The 19,910-nt window shown below is 30.1% G+C and overlaps 2 protein-coding genes across 2 annotated transcripts in view; one reads left to right on the top strand and one right to left on the bottom strand.

Moving 5' to 3' along the window:
- Positions 1 to 19,910, bottom strand: part of LOC129745489 (ankyrin repeat and BTB/POZ domain-containing protein 2) — a 394,509-nt gene that overhangs the window by 139,268 nt on the left and 235,331 nt on the right. The gene's annotated exons all lie outside the window — the stretch shown is intronic.
- LOC129742785 (putative uncharacterized protein DDB_G0289263) lies at positions 1,666 to 2,425 on the top strand. Its single transcript, XM_055734726.1, has 2 exons — positions 1,666 to 2,288; positions 2,344 to 2,425. Exons 1-2 carry the CDS (start codon positions 1,666 to 1,668, stop codon positions 2,423 to 2,425), a joined length of 705 nt encoding a protein of 234 aa, XP_055590701.1.

The raw sequence follows: 19,910 nt of genomic DNA, 5'->3' as shown, positions 1-19,910 counted from the left end.
ATATTTTTTACCCCTAAATGTATGCAATATACCTATGTTCAGAAAAAGTGTAAAAATTAGTTTCAACTAGAGTGTCCATTTCCCGGCCATTTTCTCGTTCCCGGGAATCGGGAATTCTCGTGGCCTGTTTCCCGGGAATTCCCGGGATCCCGGGAAATATTCAAAACGTATAAAATATATGCCTTTCGATTCAAATATAGTTTATCTAACATTTTGTGCATACAAGCCTATGATCTATTCAAAATGTACTCTTCATACTGTTATTTTAAAATTTATTTTTAATCAAACAAATCAAACTGTTTTCAAAAATGATAAATTTAAAACGGTAAAACGAACTGTAAAATAACCTGAATAAGTCAAATTAAAAATTCATTCATAAATTAGAGGTTAGTAACAAAAATTATCTTGTTATTTGTTTGAATAATCCAACCTTTTTTTGTTTTTCGTTACACTTTACATATTTGCTCTTCATATGAAAAAAAACAAGATCTTCGTCATTTTTAAGTTTTGAAATCCATCTGCCTATCAAAGCCAGAGAGAAACGAGTTCATAAATGTTAGTTAGCACGCCTACCCTATTTGGAAAATATAAAGATTAGGAAACGAACGCGACTTATGCTGCGCGCATTTATTTTGCTCGCAACAGCATAAAATTGCCACCCGGTCGGATGATAAACAAAACAGCGACCGTGAAAATATAAAGATTAGGAAACGAACGCAACTTATGCTGTGCGCCTTTATTTAGCTCGTGACAGCATAAAATTGCCACCCGGTCGGACGATAAACAAAACAGCGACCGAACGCGCATTTTGTTTCGTCTGTCTCAAATCTCTTAGCCCGTGGGAATCGTTATGCTTAATCATTCGCATAACATTCCGGTGCTAAGCAATAAAAGGGCAGTCAGGAGAAAATACGCCGTTCAGTCCGTCTTATAATCGTTCTCGTATAGTTCGTTCAGTTTAGACCACAATAAGTGCAAACCCTAGAAGAATACAAGTGTTAAGCAGAACTTTCCAATTGCTTTCAATAAGTGCGAACCCTAGAAGAATAAAAGTGTTAAGCAGAACATTCCAATGGCTTTCAATAAGCGTAAACTCTAGAAGAATAAAAGTGTTAAATAAACTCTCTAATTGTGTTGTGCTTGTGATAAAACATCCGAAAGTCAAAGTATCAAAGTCGATGTCCATAGTAGACATCAACATTTAAGGAACATTCCTAACTGGCGCCCGAAGAGCTCGTGTGTAAGCGAGAAAAATCCTAGTGCCCTGCACAAAGAAACAGGAGGTACCCGAAACACTTCCGATCCCGATCCAAGAGACAAGTGGAGGTTCCGTTTGTAGCGAGCCAGCAAAACCGAGAAGAACACCACTTCGAGAAGAAGTAAGTAGTCACCCTTCTTTTTCAAAACTAACCAAAGTTGGCTCAATCACTGGAGTCCATCAATAGAGCGATGGTCGCTCTTACCGAAAGATTAAATGATCTTTCAAGGGTAGTAAACCCTGAAACGGAAAATCAATACGAACCCTTCGTTATCAAAAATGAAAGGGGGATTCCAGTAACGGTAACACATAGTGATCCGTTATCACTACTGAAAACTATAAACACTTATGATGGAAACCCAAATCTATTGAATCATTGGCTATCAAAAGCCAGAAAATTAAACAGCATGTACGAAGCAACGGCTTCAGACACGCATGAAAAACAGGCAAACTACTATACATTCTTATTGGGTCTAGAAACTAAAATTGTTGGCGCAGCACAAGAAGTACTGGCCAAGAACAATTGTGAAACAAATTTCAGATTAATGGAGAAGCTTTTGATCGACGCATTTGGAAACAAGAAACGGATCGAACATCTGCTATACGAAATAACGATAGCTGAACAGAAAGGACGAACGACGAACGAATTTTATAACCACATAAACGATAGGCTGAACCAAATAATTGCATCGACAATTCTGAAATATGGAAGCACAAATGCAGCTCCGCTTATTGAGCAGTATAAGACTCAGGCGATATCTGCATTCCTAAGAGGGCTAAACGGAATAACCGGGACAATCATAGCCGGTTACCAACCCCAGAGTATGGAGGAGGCACTTCATCATGCATTGACGATAGACGCAAACGCAATGATGAAGAGCGACATCTTCTCATCTGCAGGAAGACACTTATCTTCATCTCTGCCAGGAAGAAACCATCAAAGATTCCAGAACCAGTCAACATTCAAGAATAATTTTAACAACAATTTACCACCATCGCTTCCCCCACGGAACAATCACAACCAACAGAGGTACCAACAACACAATCAATATAATCGGATGAATTCATCGTTTCAACAACAACAGCAAAGACACTAACAACACCGGCAATTTGGAAACCAACAACAGCAACAACAACAGCAACAACAACAGCAGCATCAACAGCTGAGTAGGCCAGAGCCGATGGAGGTGGACCAATCAATCCGGTCCAGGCAGGTGAATTATCAAAATAGAAATCAACTCAACTTTTTACAACAAACCGATGTAAGTGATGAAATTTATCAATTATACAAACTAACATATAAAAGTTTACCATATTTGGAGATTGAGGGAGCGAGAAAATTAAGAAAATTTTTAATCGATACTGATTCTGAATTAAATTTTGTAAAACCAGAAATTGTCAATAAAACCTTTAAAGTAAATACAAAATTCCAGGTTGAATCCGTGAATGGTATCAATGAAATAAAGAAATATGCAAATCTGGACATCATTCCATCAATAAATTTGCCTCAAAAATATTATATTTTACCACTCCTGAAAAAATACGATGGTATTATTGGAATAAAAATATTGAAGGAAATTGGTGCCATTATAGATACCAATTCAAATTCAATTAAACTTGCAAATAACGAACTGTTCCTAAAATTCGATGACAGATCCACAACAACAATTAACACGATTAGAAATGTGCATCTAAACGAAATCGAAAAAAATTAACTCCAGAATGTAATCAACAAACATCCTAGAATTTTCTCAGAAAATAACGAACCAATGAAAACAACCCCTGCAAGAATTCGAACAAAGGATGATTTTCCAATCTACACTAAACCATATAATCCTCCACGTGGGTTACAAGATGAAATTAATAATCAAATCCAAGAAATGTTGGATAAAGGAATTATAAGAAAGTCTTCACCCTTGTGGATCGTCCCTAAAAAAATGGATGCCAGTGGAGTCCAAAAATACAGAATGGTAGTTGATTACCGGAAATTAAATAACAACACCATTGACTATAAATTTCCAATGCCCGACATCAACAACATTTTGTCGCAATTAAAAGGGCAGAAATTTTTCACAATCATTGACTTGAAAAGTGGATTTCATCAGATAGAGTTAGATGAAAGGGACATCGAAAAAACCGCTTTTAGTACTGGAACAAATAAGTTTGAATTTAAAAGACTTTGCTTCGCACTTAAGAACGCACCATCAATTTTTCAAAACGCAGTCAACCAAATTCTTGGAGAACATTTAAATAAAATATGCTTTGCATATATTGATGACATTATTATTTATGGAAAAACTCTGGAAGAGCATTTAAAAAATTTGGATAAAGTATTTGAAATTTTAGAAAAACACAATGTCATAATTCAAAGTGACAAATGTGAATATTTGAAAACTGAGGTAAAATTTTTGGGACATTTAATTTCAGTAGAAGGAATCAAACCAGACCCAGAAAAATTAAAAGCATTAATCGATTATCCGGATCCAAAATCTATCAAGGACCTTCGTTCTTTTCTTCGATTTAGTGGATATTACAGAAAATTTATCCACAAGTATGCACATATTTGCAAACCTTTAACCAACTATTTAAAGGGTATTGATAACAAAAAAGATAATAATAAGAAAATTGCGTTGACACCAGAAGCAAGAAAAGCTATTGAAACAATAAAAAATGCTATCTCAGATGATGCAATCTTAGAATATCCAGATTATACAAAAGAATTTTTGTTGACCACCGATGCTAGTAACATCGCAATTGGGGCCGTTCTTTCCCAAAAAACAGAGAACGGAGAAAGGCCCATAACGTTTCTTAGCAGAACACTAAGTTCAACTGAACAAGGATATTCTACCATAGAAAAAGAATTATTAGCGATAAAATGGAGTTTAAAGAACCTAAGAAATTATTTATATGGTCAGAAAATCATAGTTTTCACTGACCATCAACCGTTGATTTATTCAATATCACAAAATAACGATAACAGTAAATTGAGAAGATGGAAGTCGGCCATCGAAAATTATAAAATAGAAATTAAATATAAAAAGGAACTACTAACGTAGTAGCCGACGCACTGAGTAGGGTATCAGTCAATACTATGACTGCTCATACAGTGAGCGAAATAAAAATAGCACCACTATGTTTATTGCTTGTTAAAATATGAATAATTGAAAATCACCAAAACTTTGTTCTATAAATTGTTTTGAATTGCTTAACGGATAAATCAAGCATAAGTTTACTTTTTTTGGACGTTGCAATTGGCGTTGAGGACCAAAACTATGGAAAAAGGGTGCGAAATAAGAATAGAACCACTTGTGTTTTTTCAACAAAAACAATATTACTTCTAAAAATTTACTGTGTAAAAGTGAATATTAATGCATCTACGAATTATCTGAATAGATAACTGTATTTTAAGCAGTTTTCTAGAATTTCAAAGATTTTCAAACGTTTTAAAAGGGGGTTTCAAGAGATGCTCCTCTAGCGTTTAGGAATTTGATACTTGAGCCATAATACTTTATCAAACTGCTTACTTTCTTCATTATCATTCATAAGTATGATGCAAATTGACGAAACATAGATTTGATGCTGAATTTGAATAAAAAAAACAGGCTTCAAATTCAAAAATACTAATGTTTTTAAATAGTCAAACGCTATTTCTCTAGTTTCAAGTCATAGATGGCAGCACAATCTTGCAATTAAACCGAATTGATGCCCATTTTCGAATATCTGGGATTAATTCAGGTGTGCTGGATGATTTTGGTCAAGAAATAAGTACTTGGTACCGTGTGACCGCCTTGGAAATTCTAAGATCACAATATCAAAAAATAAGAATTTCATTATGATCCCATAAAAGTGAATTCATTGGACCAATAATCAGAATAATTTTGTACTTTCCGATGGAACTTGAAGAACCAGATAACTAGCAGTATTAAAGGTATGATTTGAAATTGAATTGGAAGTTGAGATGTGCAGGAATTTTGGCGATGTTATATTATTGTGCTGGTGTTTATTTTTGCAAACCCGGAAAAGATTTCTGCAGCGTGAACTCCAACAAAACTGTGTTGGAAAACTACATCGAAATGATGAATATGGGCGTAAATAAACCTGAAAAATCAATATTGAGACTTAATTTGGTATTAACGGCAAGATAGTGCTGCCATCTATGACTTGAAACTGGAAAAAGTGATGTTTATTGAAAAAAAATCTAAGTTTATGAATACCAACCTGTTTTTTTTCTGATTTAAAATAAACCGAAAATGTTTGATTCATCATTTCACGTCAATTTAATGAAGAAAGTAAGCAGTTTGGTAAAGAATTACAGCTCAAATATCAAATTCCTTAGTTCTAGAAGAGCATCTCTTAAAACACCATTTTAAAACCTTCGAAAATTTTTGAAATTCTAGAAAACTCCTTAAAATTCAAATAATTCCTAGAAGCATTATTATTCACTTTTACACAGTAAATTTTTAAAAATAATATTGTTTTTGTTGATAAAACACAAGTGGTTCTATTCTTATTTCGCATCCTTTTTCCATAGTTTTGGTCCTCAACGCCAATTGAAACGTCCAAAAAAAGTTAACTTATGCTTGATTTATTCGTTAAACAATTCAAAACAATTTATAGAACAAAGTTTTGGTGATTTTCAATCATTCATATTTTAACAAGCAAAACACATAGTGGTGCTATTCTTATTTCGCTCACTGTAGTGCCGAAGACTCCGACGAATATTTCTTCCCAAGTTCCCTCGCACCTATAAACGTATATAAATTGCAAATAATTTATATTGAAGGAGAAAAAACTTCCTCTATAACTCCGGATGGGAGAAAAAGAATTTATGTGAACTATGATGGGAAAACCGATGAACAGATACAGGATGAATTCCTAATAATTATCCAAGAAAAAGTCAAAGTAGGCATAAAGGCCCCTACTAAAATAATATGTTTATTACAAGAAACATTTAAGAAACACTTATCTAATGGGAAAACGAAAATCTTTTACGCTCCAATGGAAGTGGAGGAAATATTAGATGAAACCGAACAACTTAAAAAAGTGAAAGAAATACATGAGTACGCACATCGAAATGCCGCTGAAAATGTTCAACAGGCATTAGAACATTACTACTTTCCAAAAATGAGGAATCTTTTTGAAAAATTTGTGAAAACTTGTAGAGTTTGCACTTTGCAAAAATATGACAGAAGACCCGTGCAGGAGAAGACAACCAACACACCAATCCCGATGAAAGGCACACATCTACATGCCGACTTGGTTTTTATCGGAGATCAAATTGTGTTAAACATAATAGATAAACTGACGAAATATGTAACTTTCCGATTCCTAAGCACGCGCAACACTCAAGATGTTGAAGAAGCTTTCACAGAGATGCTGAATGAATTCCCTCATGCAAAATTTATAATGACGGATAATGAACCATCGTTTCGAACCCAGAAAATCCAAATCCTTTTTCGGGAATTTGGTATTGAACACACGACAACACCGGTCCATAGGAGTAAGACGAATGGCCAAATCGAAAGGGTACACTCTACCATAAGAGAAATCTTACGCTGTACAAAAAAGGATAAAATACCTACAAAATTGGAAATCGCCCGAACCTACAGAAATATAATCATACTATTCACAAAGTAACTGGGCACAAACCGATAGAATTATGGTTCAACAACATACAAGAAACAGAATTGGAAAAACTACAACAACATTACGAGAAACTTATAACCGAAGATTATGCCAATCTTAAGGAAGGACAAGTAATAATGGAAAAAATCAAGATTTGGACAAAAATAAGCCTAGATTCAAACCGACGAAAGTCAAAGAGAATTTAAATTCTTATGTGATTGATGAAAATAATAGAAAGATCCACAAAACCCTAATTAATTCAAATTCTTTTAAAGAGAATCAAAATTAAAATGAACTCCTCTTTATCATTTATTAATTTCAGTGATCTTCATTTGCACAATTTTGATAATTGCCTCGTGCCATGCGCTGGAAATGATCGACCTGACAGACCAGGCTTACATCCTATATGAAGATATAGAATGCATTGAGTCTAACGGAGAAGTTAGACTGATACATCATATAGACATAAGCGAATTGAAATTAACGGTTGAAGATTATAAAAACATAATAGAAACACATTTCATTTAAATTCGACATTTAGTGAAGATTTAAAAAGCAAATTAAATAAAATAGAAGATTTATTTTCAAAAATTCACACACCCAGGGCCAAAAGATGGGAAACCTTGGGAACAACATGGAAATGGATAACAGGCTCACTCGATGCTAATGACTTGAGAATGATTAATAAAACTATGAATGAACTCATAACGGAAACGAATAAACAAATAATAATCAACGAACAGTTAAACAAGGAAATAAAGGGTTTACAGAAGAACAATAATGAAATTTCAAATATGACAAACATGATATATATGTTCATAAAATTAAGCCATAGCATCGACAACTTCGTCGAACAAATGGGTGAAATAACACAAGCAGTTTCATTTGCCAAAGAAAATATAATCTACACTGGAATATTAACAAAAACAGAAATTTCGAAATTGGAATACAGCAGCAGACTTACAATTTCAGAAATAATACACTTCGGAACAGTTAAAGTAGTAACAAACCAAAAACATATGTTTTTCATATACAAAGTTCCTGAAGAAATTATAAGGATTCAACTTCATAAAATAATACCCGTCATGAGCATTAAAGTAGAAACAAGATTAATAGACGCAAATAACACATTGTATTACGATTGCACACCCCAAGAAAAATACAATTGTAATCAAAACAACCCAAATCCAGAATGTCTGACAGAAAGTGACAATATAGACAACATCTATACAAACACAATTATTGTAATCAGGAAACCAACCAACATCTCAATTAATCAGGGAACAATAACAGTGTATCCTCCAAAAATAATTAACATTCAAGAGGACATGAAGATAGGAAATACGTCATTTATCATTCACGAAACAGATTCTAGATTCGAAATGATAAAATTTAACCAGAATACTACTTTTAACGAAATTATAAAAATACCTGAAAGAGATAAAATCAAGTTATTGGAACTAGACACTGATAACCTTCACTTTAGATTTCATGTTCTATCTTTTAGTCTGACAACAGTAATTGGTGTCCTCATCTCAGTTATTGTCCTCCTCAGGTTGAAAATAAGGAAAACAAAAAATATTACAAATATTGAAATTAAAAATTTAAACAATAAAATAAAAGAAATCAGAGGAGAGGACGAATGCCAGGAGGATTCGATAGTCTAGGGGGGAGGAGTTAGCACGCCTACCCTATTTGGAAAATATAAAAATTAGGAAACGAACGCGACTTATGCTGCGCGCATTTATTTTGCTCGCAACAGCATAAAATTGCCACCCGGTCGGACGATAAACAAAACAGCGACCGAACGCGCATTTTGTTTCGTCTGTCTCAAATCTCTTAGCCCGTGGGAATCGTTATGCTTAATCATTCGCATAACATTCCGGTGCTAAGCAATAAAAGGGCAGTCAGGAGAAAATACGCCGTTCAGTCCGTCTTATAATCGTTCTCGTATAGTTCGTTCAGTTTAGACCACAATAAGTGCAAACCCTAGAAGAATACAAGTGTTAAGCAGAACTTTCCAATTGCTTTTAATAAGTGTAAACCCTAGAAGAATAAAAGTGTTAAGCAGAGCTTTCCAATTGCTTTCAATAAGTGTAAACCCTAGAAGAATAAAAATGTTAAGCAGAACTTTCCAATTGCTTTCAATAATTGTAAACCCTAGAGAATAAAAGTGTTAAGCAGAACATTCCAATGGCTTTCAATAAGCGTAAACTCTAGAAGAATAAAAGTGTTAAATAAACTCTCTAATTGTGTTGTGCTTGTGATAAAACATCTGAAAGTCAAAGTATCAAAGTCGATGTCCATAGTAGACATCAACATTTAAGGAACATTCCTAACTTGTTACTTTCGAGAAAACACACCTACCTGCCGCGCGATTTTTTATATATTTTTCGAAGTGTTGTGGGTTTTCGTTCATTGAAAACGTTGTGGAATATAGAAAAAATTGCTGCAAATGGCGACAAAATGTCTACTGCCATAGGAATCGGCATATTCCCAATGAGTTTTGTATGACTACATTTTCAAAAATAACAATTAGAATGGTTCCGGAGGCTATCAGGCTTTTCTAGAGAAATAATTTCATACGTGTCGGGAATTCCCGGGAATGAAACTATGATTCCCGGGAATCGGAAATTCTCGAATTTGTCAGATTCCCGGGAATTCCCGACCGGGAAATCCCGGGACAGACACTCTAGTTTCAACAGAACCAGAACTTACTGCAATCAGTGTTTTTATGAGTAAAGACTTTTATGGCATCAGTAATTTATCAAAAAATTTACATTTAGATACGTTTTCATAAGATTTTTCATTGAAAGTTTGTTGTAAGTTTACCCCTTTTTCTAAATATAGTGAAAATTGCATGTTTAAAAAAATTCAAAATAACTGAGGAAACCAATAAATTTTCTGACTATGTCAGTTCGATGTCCCGCTAACCTTAATACTTTTGATGCATTAAGGGTATGAAATCAAAAATCTGGTGGAATGGCTCACAAGTAATGAAAACCTTGGTTCTTGATCTAGACACCTTGAAAAATAATTTTGAATATTACTTCAGGTTGTAAGATTCCGATTTATGGAATTTTAATCCAAAATTTATGGTAGAATATTTTGCATTGTAAACAATCGAAAATTTTCCTCCAAAGACGTTCCGTTGCAACTTTCCGGTTATTCAATGTTTGATTTATCTGAGTGCCCGTAATGCTAGCTGGCATGACACTGATGTGAAAATCAAAAGACTTGAATGCTTCAAAGCAACGAACCTGTTTCCCATGACAAAAACAAGATTGGAAGCTTTTTAACCAAAGCTGTGTCTTGTTTATAGGAACCTTACAAATTCCATTCATTTTCTCACCGCCAGGAACTCATTCTCTCTTTCTAATATTATTCAGCAGAGCTTTCAAATACCTACACGATCGAGTCAGATTTTTCGTGAGTTACTCGCCGTAAGAGAGCTGCTAAAGCTCTCCATTCGTCGTTTGAAAATAATCGAGCTTGTTTCGCGTTTTGTTTTGCTTCTGGTTTCTGTTCCTGTGCGGGCGCGCACCAAGGCCTGTAGTTAATCGATCAGCGGCTTGCGTTGCGGATCAAGAAAGGTGGTTCCGCCATAGAGTATTTAATTGTCCATCTGTAATTTTGCCACTTTGCCATGGATGGTGAGTTTGTTTGAATGGGAAGCAATCATAGAAGCAAATGGATGACCTCCAAATGGAATAGAAATGTGTGAGCACAAATGAAATCGAAAACCGCATGGGTAGCGGAAAGAAAAAATAACGATGAAAAAACTCATACCAAAAAACGTTTGATCGAAAGTGAAAGAGCAATCATAATCGTTCACCCAATTTGCCCCAAATTGATCTCGATGCAATGATGATGATTAAATTCAGTGTATATTATATTTAATCTGTGCGATAATCAAATCTTTCTCGGATTATGATAGTTCAATACCCGGATTTTAAAAAAAGTTTAAAAAGTCTTTTTTTAATCGTTTTAGGTGTGAAGAATAATTCTTATATTCAAACTAGTAGTAAAACTTTCAGTTTTCCCATTCATCATACAGTTTTTTCTTGCCACAAATAAAAAAACGGCAGTGATGATTTGTGAGATGGAAAGTGGCCCATTCAGCTCAACTCGATAGGTTAGGTGCCATAAAAGCTGAAACCGATTCCTCAAGGATGTGGCGCAGGTTATTCGACACAGAGATGCCTAGCCCCGCATGAATCTGGGCTTCGACTTGATGGATAATGATGAGCTTTGATCGTTGCTTCCCCGAGAGTTGACTGAAAAAACGCAGCAGAAACAGCAAAAAAAAAAGTTGGCATCAACAGCGAAAGCCCTCGGGGCCAAGGTGTGTTTTGTGGAAACTGTCCGTCAGCTTTCCGGTTGATAGTAATAGGTGGATTCCTCCGGGATGTGGCAAGTGAGCAGATGAGGTGGCAACAGTCTCATTCGAGATAACCCTTGTAGAGTGTGGATGCTTCCTTTGATGAGATTTTTAAAATCTATTGATAAATTGGTAAGCAGGGGAATTTGGATATTTAAAACGGTTTTTTTAGTGTAAGAAATAGAGATGTACTGAAGTATTCGGTCGAATAGGGCGAATATTTATTTTTAAAATACATACAATAACAGATATAAGTTTATATTTTAGTTTGAATTTTCAAGTTAACTATCTCAGCAACGCTTAGATAAATAGAAAAATAAAATGAACCCATTTGTTCACAAATGTTTTTTTTTCTAATTTAACGATTTTTCATGGTAATCTAAAACTTTATTTTTCAGCATTAAAGAAAAATTGAAATAATGTTCAGAGATCTAAAAATTAACATATATCTGGTGGATCTCCAAATTACAGAAATCGATAAGCTGTGACCGAGAATTCTTTTATGACTTTTACAAGTCACGCCTGCTCACAATATGGAGATATCTAGTGTGACAAATCAAAAGGGTGAAACATATCCGAACAACAGTCATTCTGTATTTACTCAGTTTTACTTAACGAAATGCACTTCGTTTCATATTAAAATCGCTTAAAAATTTCATATAGGAATCTAATTTATTTCAATAGTATATCAAACAACTATATTGCAAAATTCCCAACACTTCGACCAGTTTTGGTGGTCTGAAAATTCCCTTGAAAAAGTCCACAAAAACTGGTAGAAACGTCGGGTATTTCACAACAAAGTTGTTCAAAATACAAAAATGACCAAAAAACCAAATATTTACATTTACAAATAGTAGTTGTTTCAAGTTATACCACAACATAAAAACCCGTGTTGCAATAAGTTTCAAAAGTTTCAAAACAAGAAATACGCGTAATAGAAAAATAACGGTTTTAAATAAATAAAATTTTGAAAGTTGAGCACGTTTCTTCAGGTCCATGTACTTGAAGGACCTGAAGAAACGTGCTCAACTTTCAAAATTTTATTTATTTAAAACCGTTATTTTTCAACTACGCGTATTTCTAAAAGATCTTAAGTTACAAAAATCTTGTGGAATGGCTCCCAAGTAATGAAAAACTTCGGTTCTTGATCTGGAGACCTTGAAAAACCATATTGAATATTACTTCAGGTTGCAAGATTCCGATTTAAGGCATTTTAATCCAAAATTTATGATACAATATTTTGCATTGTAAACAATCAAAAGTCTTCCTCCCTAGACGTTCCGTTGCAATTTGCCAGTTATTCAATGTTTGATTTATCTGAGGGCCCCTGATGCTAGCTGGCATGACACTGATGTAAAAATCAAAAGACTTGAATGCTTCAAAAGAAACGAACCTGAACCTATAAAATACAATGCGGCAAGGTCCAGTAATCGGATTAACAATTGATTTTTAAAATTTTGAAAAAAATCTGAATAATTTCAATTTCGTCGTTTTTTCATTTTAGCCGCTTTTGTTAAGTTTCAATTTTGTAATTTTTGCCAACCTAGTTTAATTTAAAATTTTGTTAATTTTATATTTTCATTTCAATTTTATCACTTTTGTAAATTGCGTGATTTTTTGATGAAATTGTAAGATTTAAAAAAACTAAACAAACCAACAAAATTCAAAATAATATCAAAACTGGAAAAATAAAAAAAAATTGAAAAAAAGTCAAAATATTTCAAAATAAACTTAAATGATAAAATTTACCAAATAACAAATAAAATAAAATCAATAACCTAACTGACTTCATTGGCAGAATTGACCAAATTAAAAAAAACCCGATATAATTGGAAAAATTGTTAAAAATGAAAAAAAAGACAAAAATGATAAAAAGCGAAAAAAATGTATTTAAAAAATTAAATTGACAAAATTTAAAAAAAAAAGTAAATGTGACAAGATTGACCACATTGATTCAAGTTGAGAAAACTAGCGAAATAAACATAATTGACATAAATGAAAAAGGGAATTTTGTCAACTTTGTTTATTCTATCAATTTTGTCAATTTCGTCAATTTTGTCAATTTTGTCAATTTCGCCAATTTTGTTTATTTTGTAAATTTTTTTCAATTTCGTCAATTTTGTCAATTTTGTCAATGTTGTCAATTTTTTCAATTTTGTCAATTTTGTCAATTTTGTCAATTTTGTCAATTTTGTCAATTTTGTCAATTTTGTCAATTTTGTCAATTTGGTCAATTTTGTCAATTTTGTCAATTTTGTCAATTTTGTCAATTTTGTCAATTTTGTCAATTTCGCCAATTTTGTCAATTTTGTCAATTTTGTCAATTTTGTCAATTTTGTCAATTTTGTCAATTTTGTCAATTTTGTCAATTTTGTCAATTTTGTCAATTTTGTCAATTTTGTCAATTTTGTCAATTTTGTCAATTTTGTCAATTTTGTCAATTTTGTCAATTTTGTCAATTTTGTCAATTTTGTCAATTTTGTCAATTTTGTCAATTTTGTCAATTTTGTCAATTTTGTCAATTTTGTCAATTTTGTCAATTTTGTCAATTTTGTCAATTTTGTCAATTTTGTCAATTTTGTCAATTTTGTCAATTTTGTCAATTTTGTCAATTTTGTCAATTTTGTCAATTTTGTCAATTTTGTCAATTTTGTCAATTTTGTCAATTTTGTCAATTTTGTCAATTTTGTCAATTTTGTCAATTTTGTCAATTTTGTCAATTTTGTCAATTTTGTCAATTTTGTCAATTTTGTCAATTTTGTCAATTTTGTCAATTTTGTCAATTTTGTCAATTTTGTCAATTTTGTCAATTTTGTCAATTTTGTCAATTTTGTCAATTTTGTCAATTTTGTCAATTTTGTCAATTTTGTCAATTTTGTCAATTTTGTCAATTTTGTCAATTTTGTCAATTTTGTCAATTTTGTCAATTTTGTCAATTTTGTCAATTTTGTCAATTTTGTCAATTTTGTCAATTTTGTGAATTTCGTGAAATTTTTCAATTTTGTCAATTCTGTCAATTTTGTCAATTTTGTCATTTTTTTATATTTTGTCAATTTTGTCAATTTTGTCATTTTTTTATATTTTGTCAATTTTGTCAATTTTGTCAATTTTTTTCAATTTTGTCAATTTTGTTAATTTTGTCAATTTTGTCAATTTTGTCAATTTTGTCAATTTTGTCAATTTTGTCAATTTTGTCAATTTTGTCAATTTTGTCAATTTTGTCAATTTTGTCAATTTTGTCAATTTTGTCAATTTTGTCAATTTTGTCAATTTTGTCAATTTTGTCAATTTTGTCAATTTTGTCAATTTTGTCAATTTTGTCAATTTTGTCAATTTTGTCAATTTTGTCAATTTTGTCAATTTTGTCAATTTTGTCAATTTTGTCAATTTAGTCAATTTTGTCAATTTTGTCAATTTTGTCAATTTTGTCAATTTTGTCAATTTTGTCAATTTTGTCAATTTTGTCAATTTTGTCAATTTTGTCAATTTTGTCAATTTTGTCAATTTTGTCAATTTTGTCAATTTTGTCAATTTTGTCAATTTTGTCAATTTTGTCAATTTTGTCAATTTTGTCAATTTTGTCAATTTTGTCAATTTTGTCAATTTTGTCAATTTTGTCAATTTTGTCAATTTTGTCAATTTTGTCAATTTTGTCAATTTTGTCAATTTTGTCAATTTTGTCAATTTTGTCAATTTTGTCAATTTTGTCAATTTGTCAATATGTCAATTTTGTCAATTTTGTCAATTTTGTCAATTTTGTCAATTTTGTCAATTTTGTCAATTTTGTCAATTTTGTCAATTTTGTCAATTTTGTCAATTTTGTCAATTTTGTCAATTTTGTCAATTTTGTCAATTTTGTCAATTTTGTCAATTTTGTCAATTTTGTCAATTTTGTCAATTTTGTCAATTTTGTCAATTTTGTCAATTTTGTCAATTTTGTCAATTTTGTCAATTTTGTCAATTTTGTCAATTTTGTCAATTTTGTCAATTTTGTCAATTTTGTCAATTTTGTCAATTTTGTCAATTTTGTCAATTTTGTCAATTTTGTCAATTTTGTCAATTTTGTTAATGTTGTCAATTTTGTCAATTTTGTCAATTTTGTCAATTTTGTCAATTTTGTCAATTTTGTCAATATTGTCATTTTAGTCAATTTTGTCAATTTTGTCAATTTTGTCAATTTTGTCAATTTTGTAAATTTTGTCAATTTTGTCAGTTTTGTCAATTTTGTCAATTTTGTCAATTTTGTCAATTTTGTCAATTTTATCAATTTTGTCAATTTTGTCAATTTTGTCAATTTTGTCAATTTAGTCAATTTTGTCATTTTAGTCAATTTTGTCAATTGTGTCAATTTTGTCAATTATGTCAATTTTGTCAATTTTGTCAATTTTGTCAATTTTGACAATTATGTCAATTTTGTCAATTTTGTCAATTTTGTCAATTTTGTCAATTTTGTCAATTTTGTCAATTTTGTCAATTTTGTCAATTTTGTCAATTTTGTCAATTTTGTCAATTTTGTTAATTTTGTCAATTTTGTCAATTTTGTCAATTTTGTCAATTTTGTCAATTTTGTCAATTTTGTCAATTTTGTCAATTTTGTCAATTTTGTCAATTTTGTCAATTTTGTCAATTTTGTCAATTTTGTCAATTTTGTCAATTTTGTCAATTTAGTCAATTTAGTCAATTTTGTCAATTTTGTCAATTTTGTCAATTTTGTCAATTTTGTCAATTTTGTCAATTTTGTCAATTTTGTCAATTTTGTCAATTTTGTCAATTTTGTCAATTTTGTCAATTTTGTCAATTTTGTCAATTTTGTCAATTTTGTCAATTTTGTCAATTTCGTCAATTTTGTCAATTTTGTCAATTTTGTCAATTTTGTCAATTTTGTCAATTTTGTCAATTTTGTCAATTTTGTCAATTTTGTCAATTTTGTCAATTTTGTCAATTTTGTCAATTTTGTCAATTTTGTCAATTTTGTCAATTTTGTCAATTTTGTCAATTTTGTCAATTTTGTCAATTTTGTCAATTTTGTCAATTTTGTCAATTTCGTGAAATTTTTCAATTTTGTCAATTTTGTCAATTTTGTCAATTTTGTCAATTTTGTCAATTTTGTCAATTTTGTCAATTTTGTCAATTTTGTCAATTTAGTCAATTTTGTCAATTTTGTCAATTTTGTCAATTTTGTCAATTTTGTCAATTTTGTCAATTTTGTCAATTTTGTCAATTTTGTCAATTTTGTCAATTTTGTCAATTTTGTCAATTTTGTCAATTTTGTCAATTTTGTCAATTTTGTCAATTTTGTCAATTTTGTCAATTTTGTCAATTTTGTCAATTTTGTCAATTTTGTCAATTTTGTCAATTTCGTCAATTTTGTCAATTTTGTCAATTTTGTCAATTTTGTCAATTTTGTCAATTTTGTCAATTTTGTCAATTTTGTCAATTTTGTCAATTTTGTCAATTTTGTCAATTTTGTCAATTTTGTCAATTTTGTCAATTTTGTCAATTTTGTCAATTTTGTCAATTTTGTCAATTTTGTCAATTTTGTCAATTTTGTCAATTTTGTGAATTTCGTGAAATTTTTCAATTTTGTCAATTTTGTCAATTTTGTCAATTTTGTCAATTTTGTCAATTTTGTCAATTTTGTCAATTTTGTCAATTTTGTCAATTTTGTCAATTTTGTCAATTTTGTCAATTTTGTCAATTTTGTCAATTTTGTCAATTTTGTCAATTTTGTCAATTTTGTCAATTTTGTCAATTTTGTCAATTTTGTCAATTTTGTCAATTTTGTCAATTTTGTCAATTTTGTCAATTTTGTCAATTTTGTCAATTTTGTCAATTTTGTCAATTTTGTCAATTTTGTCAATTTTGTCAATTTTGTCAATTTTGTCAATTTTGTCAATTTTGTTAATGTTGTCAATTTTGTCAATTTTGTCAATTTTGTCAATTTTGTCAATTTTGTCAATTTTGTCAATATTGTCATTTTAGTCAATTTTGTCAATTTTGTCAATTTTGTCAATTTTGTCAATTTTGTCAATTTTGTAAATTTTGTCAATTTTGTCAGTTTTATCAATTTTGTCAATTTTGTTAATTTTGTCAATTTTGTCAATTTTATCAATTTTGTCAATTTTGTCAATTTTGTCAATTTTGTCAATTTAGTCAATTTTGTCATTTTAGTCAATTTTGTCAATTTTGTCAATTTTGTCAATTTTGTCAATTTTGTCAATTTTGTCATTTTAGTCAATTTTGTCAATTTTGTCAATTTTGTCAATTTTGTCAATTTTGTCAATTTTGTCAATTTTGTCAATTTTGTCAATTTTGTCAATTTTGTTAATGTTGTCAATTTTGTCAATTTTGTCAATTTTGTCAATTTTGTCAATTTTGTCAATTTTGTCAATTTTGTCAATTTTGTCATTTTAGTCAATTTTGTCAATTTTGTCAATTTTGTCAATTTTGTCAATTTTGTAAATTTTGTCAATTTTGTCAATTTTGTCAGTTTTGTCAATTTTGTCAATTTTGTCAATTTTGTCAATTTTGTCAATTTTGTCAATTTTGTCAATTTTGTCAATTTTGTCAATTTTGTCAATTTAGTCAATTTTGTCAATTTTGTCAATTTTGTCAATTTTGTCAATTTTGTCAATTTTGTCAATTTTGTCAATTTTGTCAATTTTGTCAATTTTGTCAATTTTGTCAATTTTGTCAATTTTGTCAATTTTGTCAATTTTGTCAATTTTGTCAATTTTGTCAATTTTGTCAATTTTGTCAATTTTGTCAATTTTGTCAATTTTGTCAATTTTGTCAATTTTGTCAATTTTGTCAATTTTGTCAATTTTGTCAATTTTGTCAATTTTGTCAATTTTGTCAATTTTGTCAATTTTGTCAATTTTGTCAATTTTGTCAATTTTGTCAATTTTGTCAATTTTGTCAATTTTGTCAATTTTGTCAATTTTGTCAATTTTGTCAATTTTGTCAATTTAGTCAATTTTGTCAATTTTGTCAATTTTGTCAATTTTGTCAATTTTGTCAATTTTGTCAATTTTGTCAATTTTGTCAATTTTGTCAATTTTGTCAATTTTGTCAATTTTGTCAATTTTGTCAATTTTGTCAATTTTGTCAATTTTGTCAGTTTTGTCAATTTTGTCAATTTTGTCAATTTTGTCAATTTTGTCAATTTTGTCAATTTTGTCAATTTTGTCAATTTTGTCAATTTTGTCAATTTTGTCAATTTTGTCAATTTTGTCAATTTCGTCAATTTTGTCAATTTTGTCAATTTTGTCAATTTTGTCAATTTTGTCAATTTTGTCAATTTTGTCAATTTTGTCAATTTTGTCAATTTTGTCAATTTTGTCAATTTTGTCAATTTTGTCAATTTTGTCAATTTTGTCAATTTTGTCAATTTTGTCAATTTTGTCAATTTTGTCAATTTTGTCAATTTTGTCAATTTTGTCAATTTTGTCAATTTTGTCAATTTTGTCAATTTTGTCAATTTTGTCAATTTTGTCAATTTTGTCAATTTTGTCAATTTTGTCAATTTTGTCAATTTTGTCAATTTTGTCAATTTTGTCAATTTTGTCAATTTTGTCAATTTTGTCAATTTTGTCAATTTTGTCAATTTTGTCAATTTTGTCAATTTTGTCAATTTTGTCAATTTTGTCAATTTTGTCAATTTTGTCAATTTTGTCAATTTTGTCAATTTTGTTAATTTTGTTAATTTTGTTAATTTTGTCAATTTTGTCAATTTTGTCAACATTTTTCATTTTTTTTAAATTTCTCAATTTTGTCAATTTTGTCAATTTCGCCAATTTTGTCAATTTTGTCAATTTTGTCAATTTTGTCAATTTTGTCAATTTGTTTCAATTTCGCCAATTTTGTCAATTTTGTCAATTTTGTCAATTTTGTCAATTTTGTCAATTTTGTCAATTTTGTCAATTTTGTCAATTTTGTCAATTTTTTCAATTTTGTCAATTTTGTCAATTTTGTCAATTTTGTCAATTTTGTCAATTTTGTCAATTTTGTCAATTTTGTAAATTTTGTCAATTTTGTCAATTTTTTCAATTTGGTCATTTTTGTCAATTTTGTCAATTTTGTCAATTTTGTCAATTTTGTCAATTTTGTCAATTTTGTCAATTTTGTCAATTTTGTCAATTTTGTCAATTTTGTCAATTTTGTCAATTTTGTCAATTTTGTCAATTTTGTCAATTTTGTCAATTTTGTCAATTTTGTCAATTTTGTCAATTCTGTCAATTCTGTCATTTCTGTCAATTTTGTCAATTTTGTCAATTCAGTATGTTATGTCTTTGTTTTTTAATTTTTGACAATTTTTTCTATCATTTTTTTAATTTTCATCAAATTGACCCATTTTGTCATTTTTGGTAAATTTGTCAATTTAGTCAGTGTTGTAAATTTTGTCAAATATGTAAATTTTATCTTTTTTTTTTTTTTGAAACCATTTGCGTTCAGGATCTTCGAGGGATGGAATGGTGAGTCATATTTAGATTGAAGCAGAAAGTCTTCACTCCAGTGTTTATGCTGGGATGCAAGTCATGCTTCAAGCTGCTCTAGATGGTATTTCTTGAGCATCATGCAGTTTGCATGCTGAGAAGGTTTTTTTATACGCTCGTACAATGAGTACTGCGTGCACAAAGTCGAGCA

This window comes from Uranotaenia lowii, chromosome 2, assembly GCF_029784155.1.
Source record: "Uranotaenia lowii strain MFRU-FL chromosome 2, ASM2978415v1, whole genome shotgun sequence".
NCBI classification, from domain to species: Eukaryota; Metazoa; Arthropoda; class Insecta; order Diptera; family Culicidae; genus Uranotaenia; species Uranotaenia lowii.
This window is presented reverse-complemented; position numbering and strand designations above follow the sequence as displayed.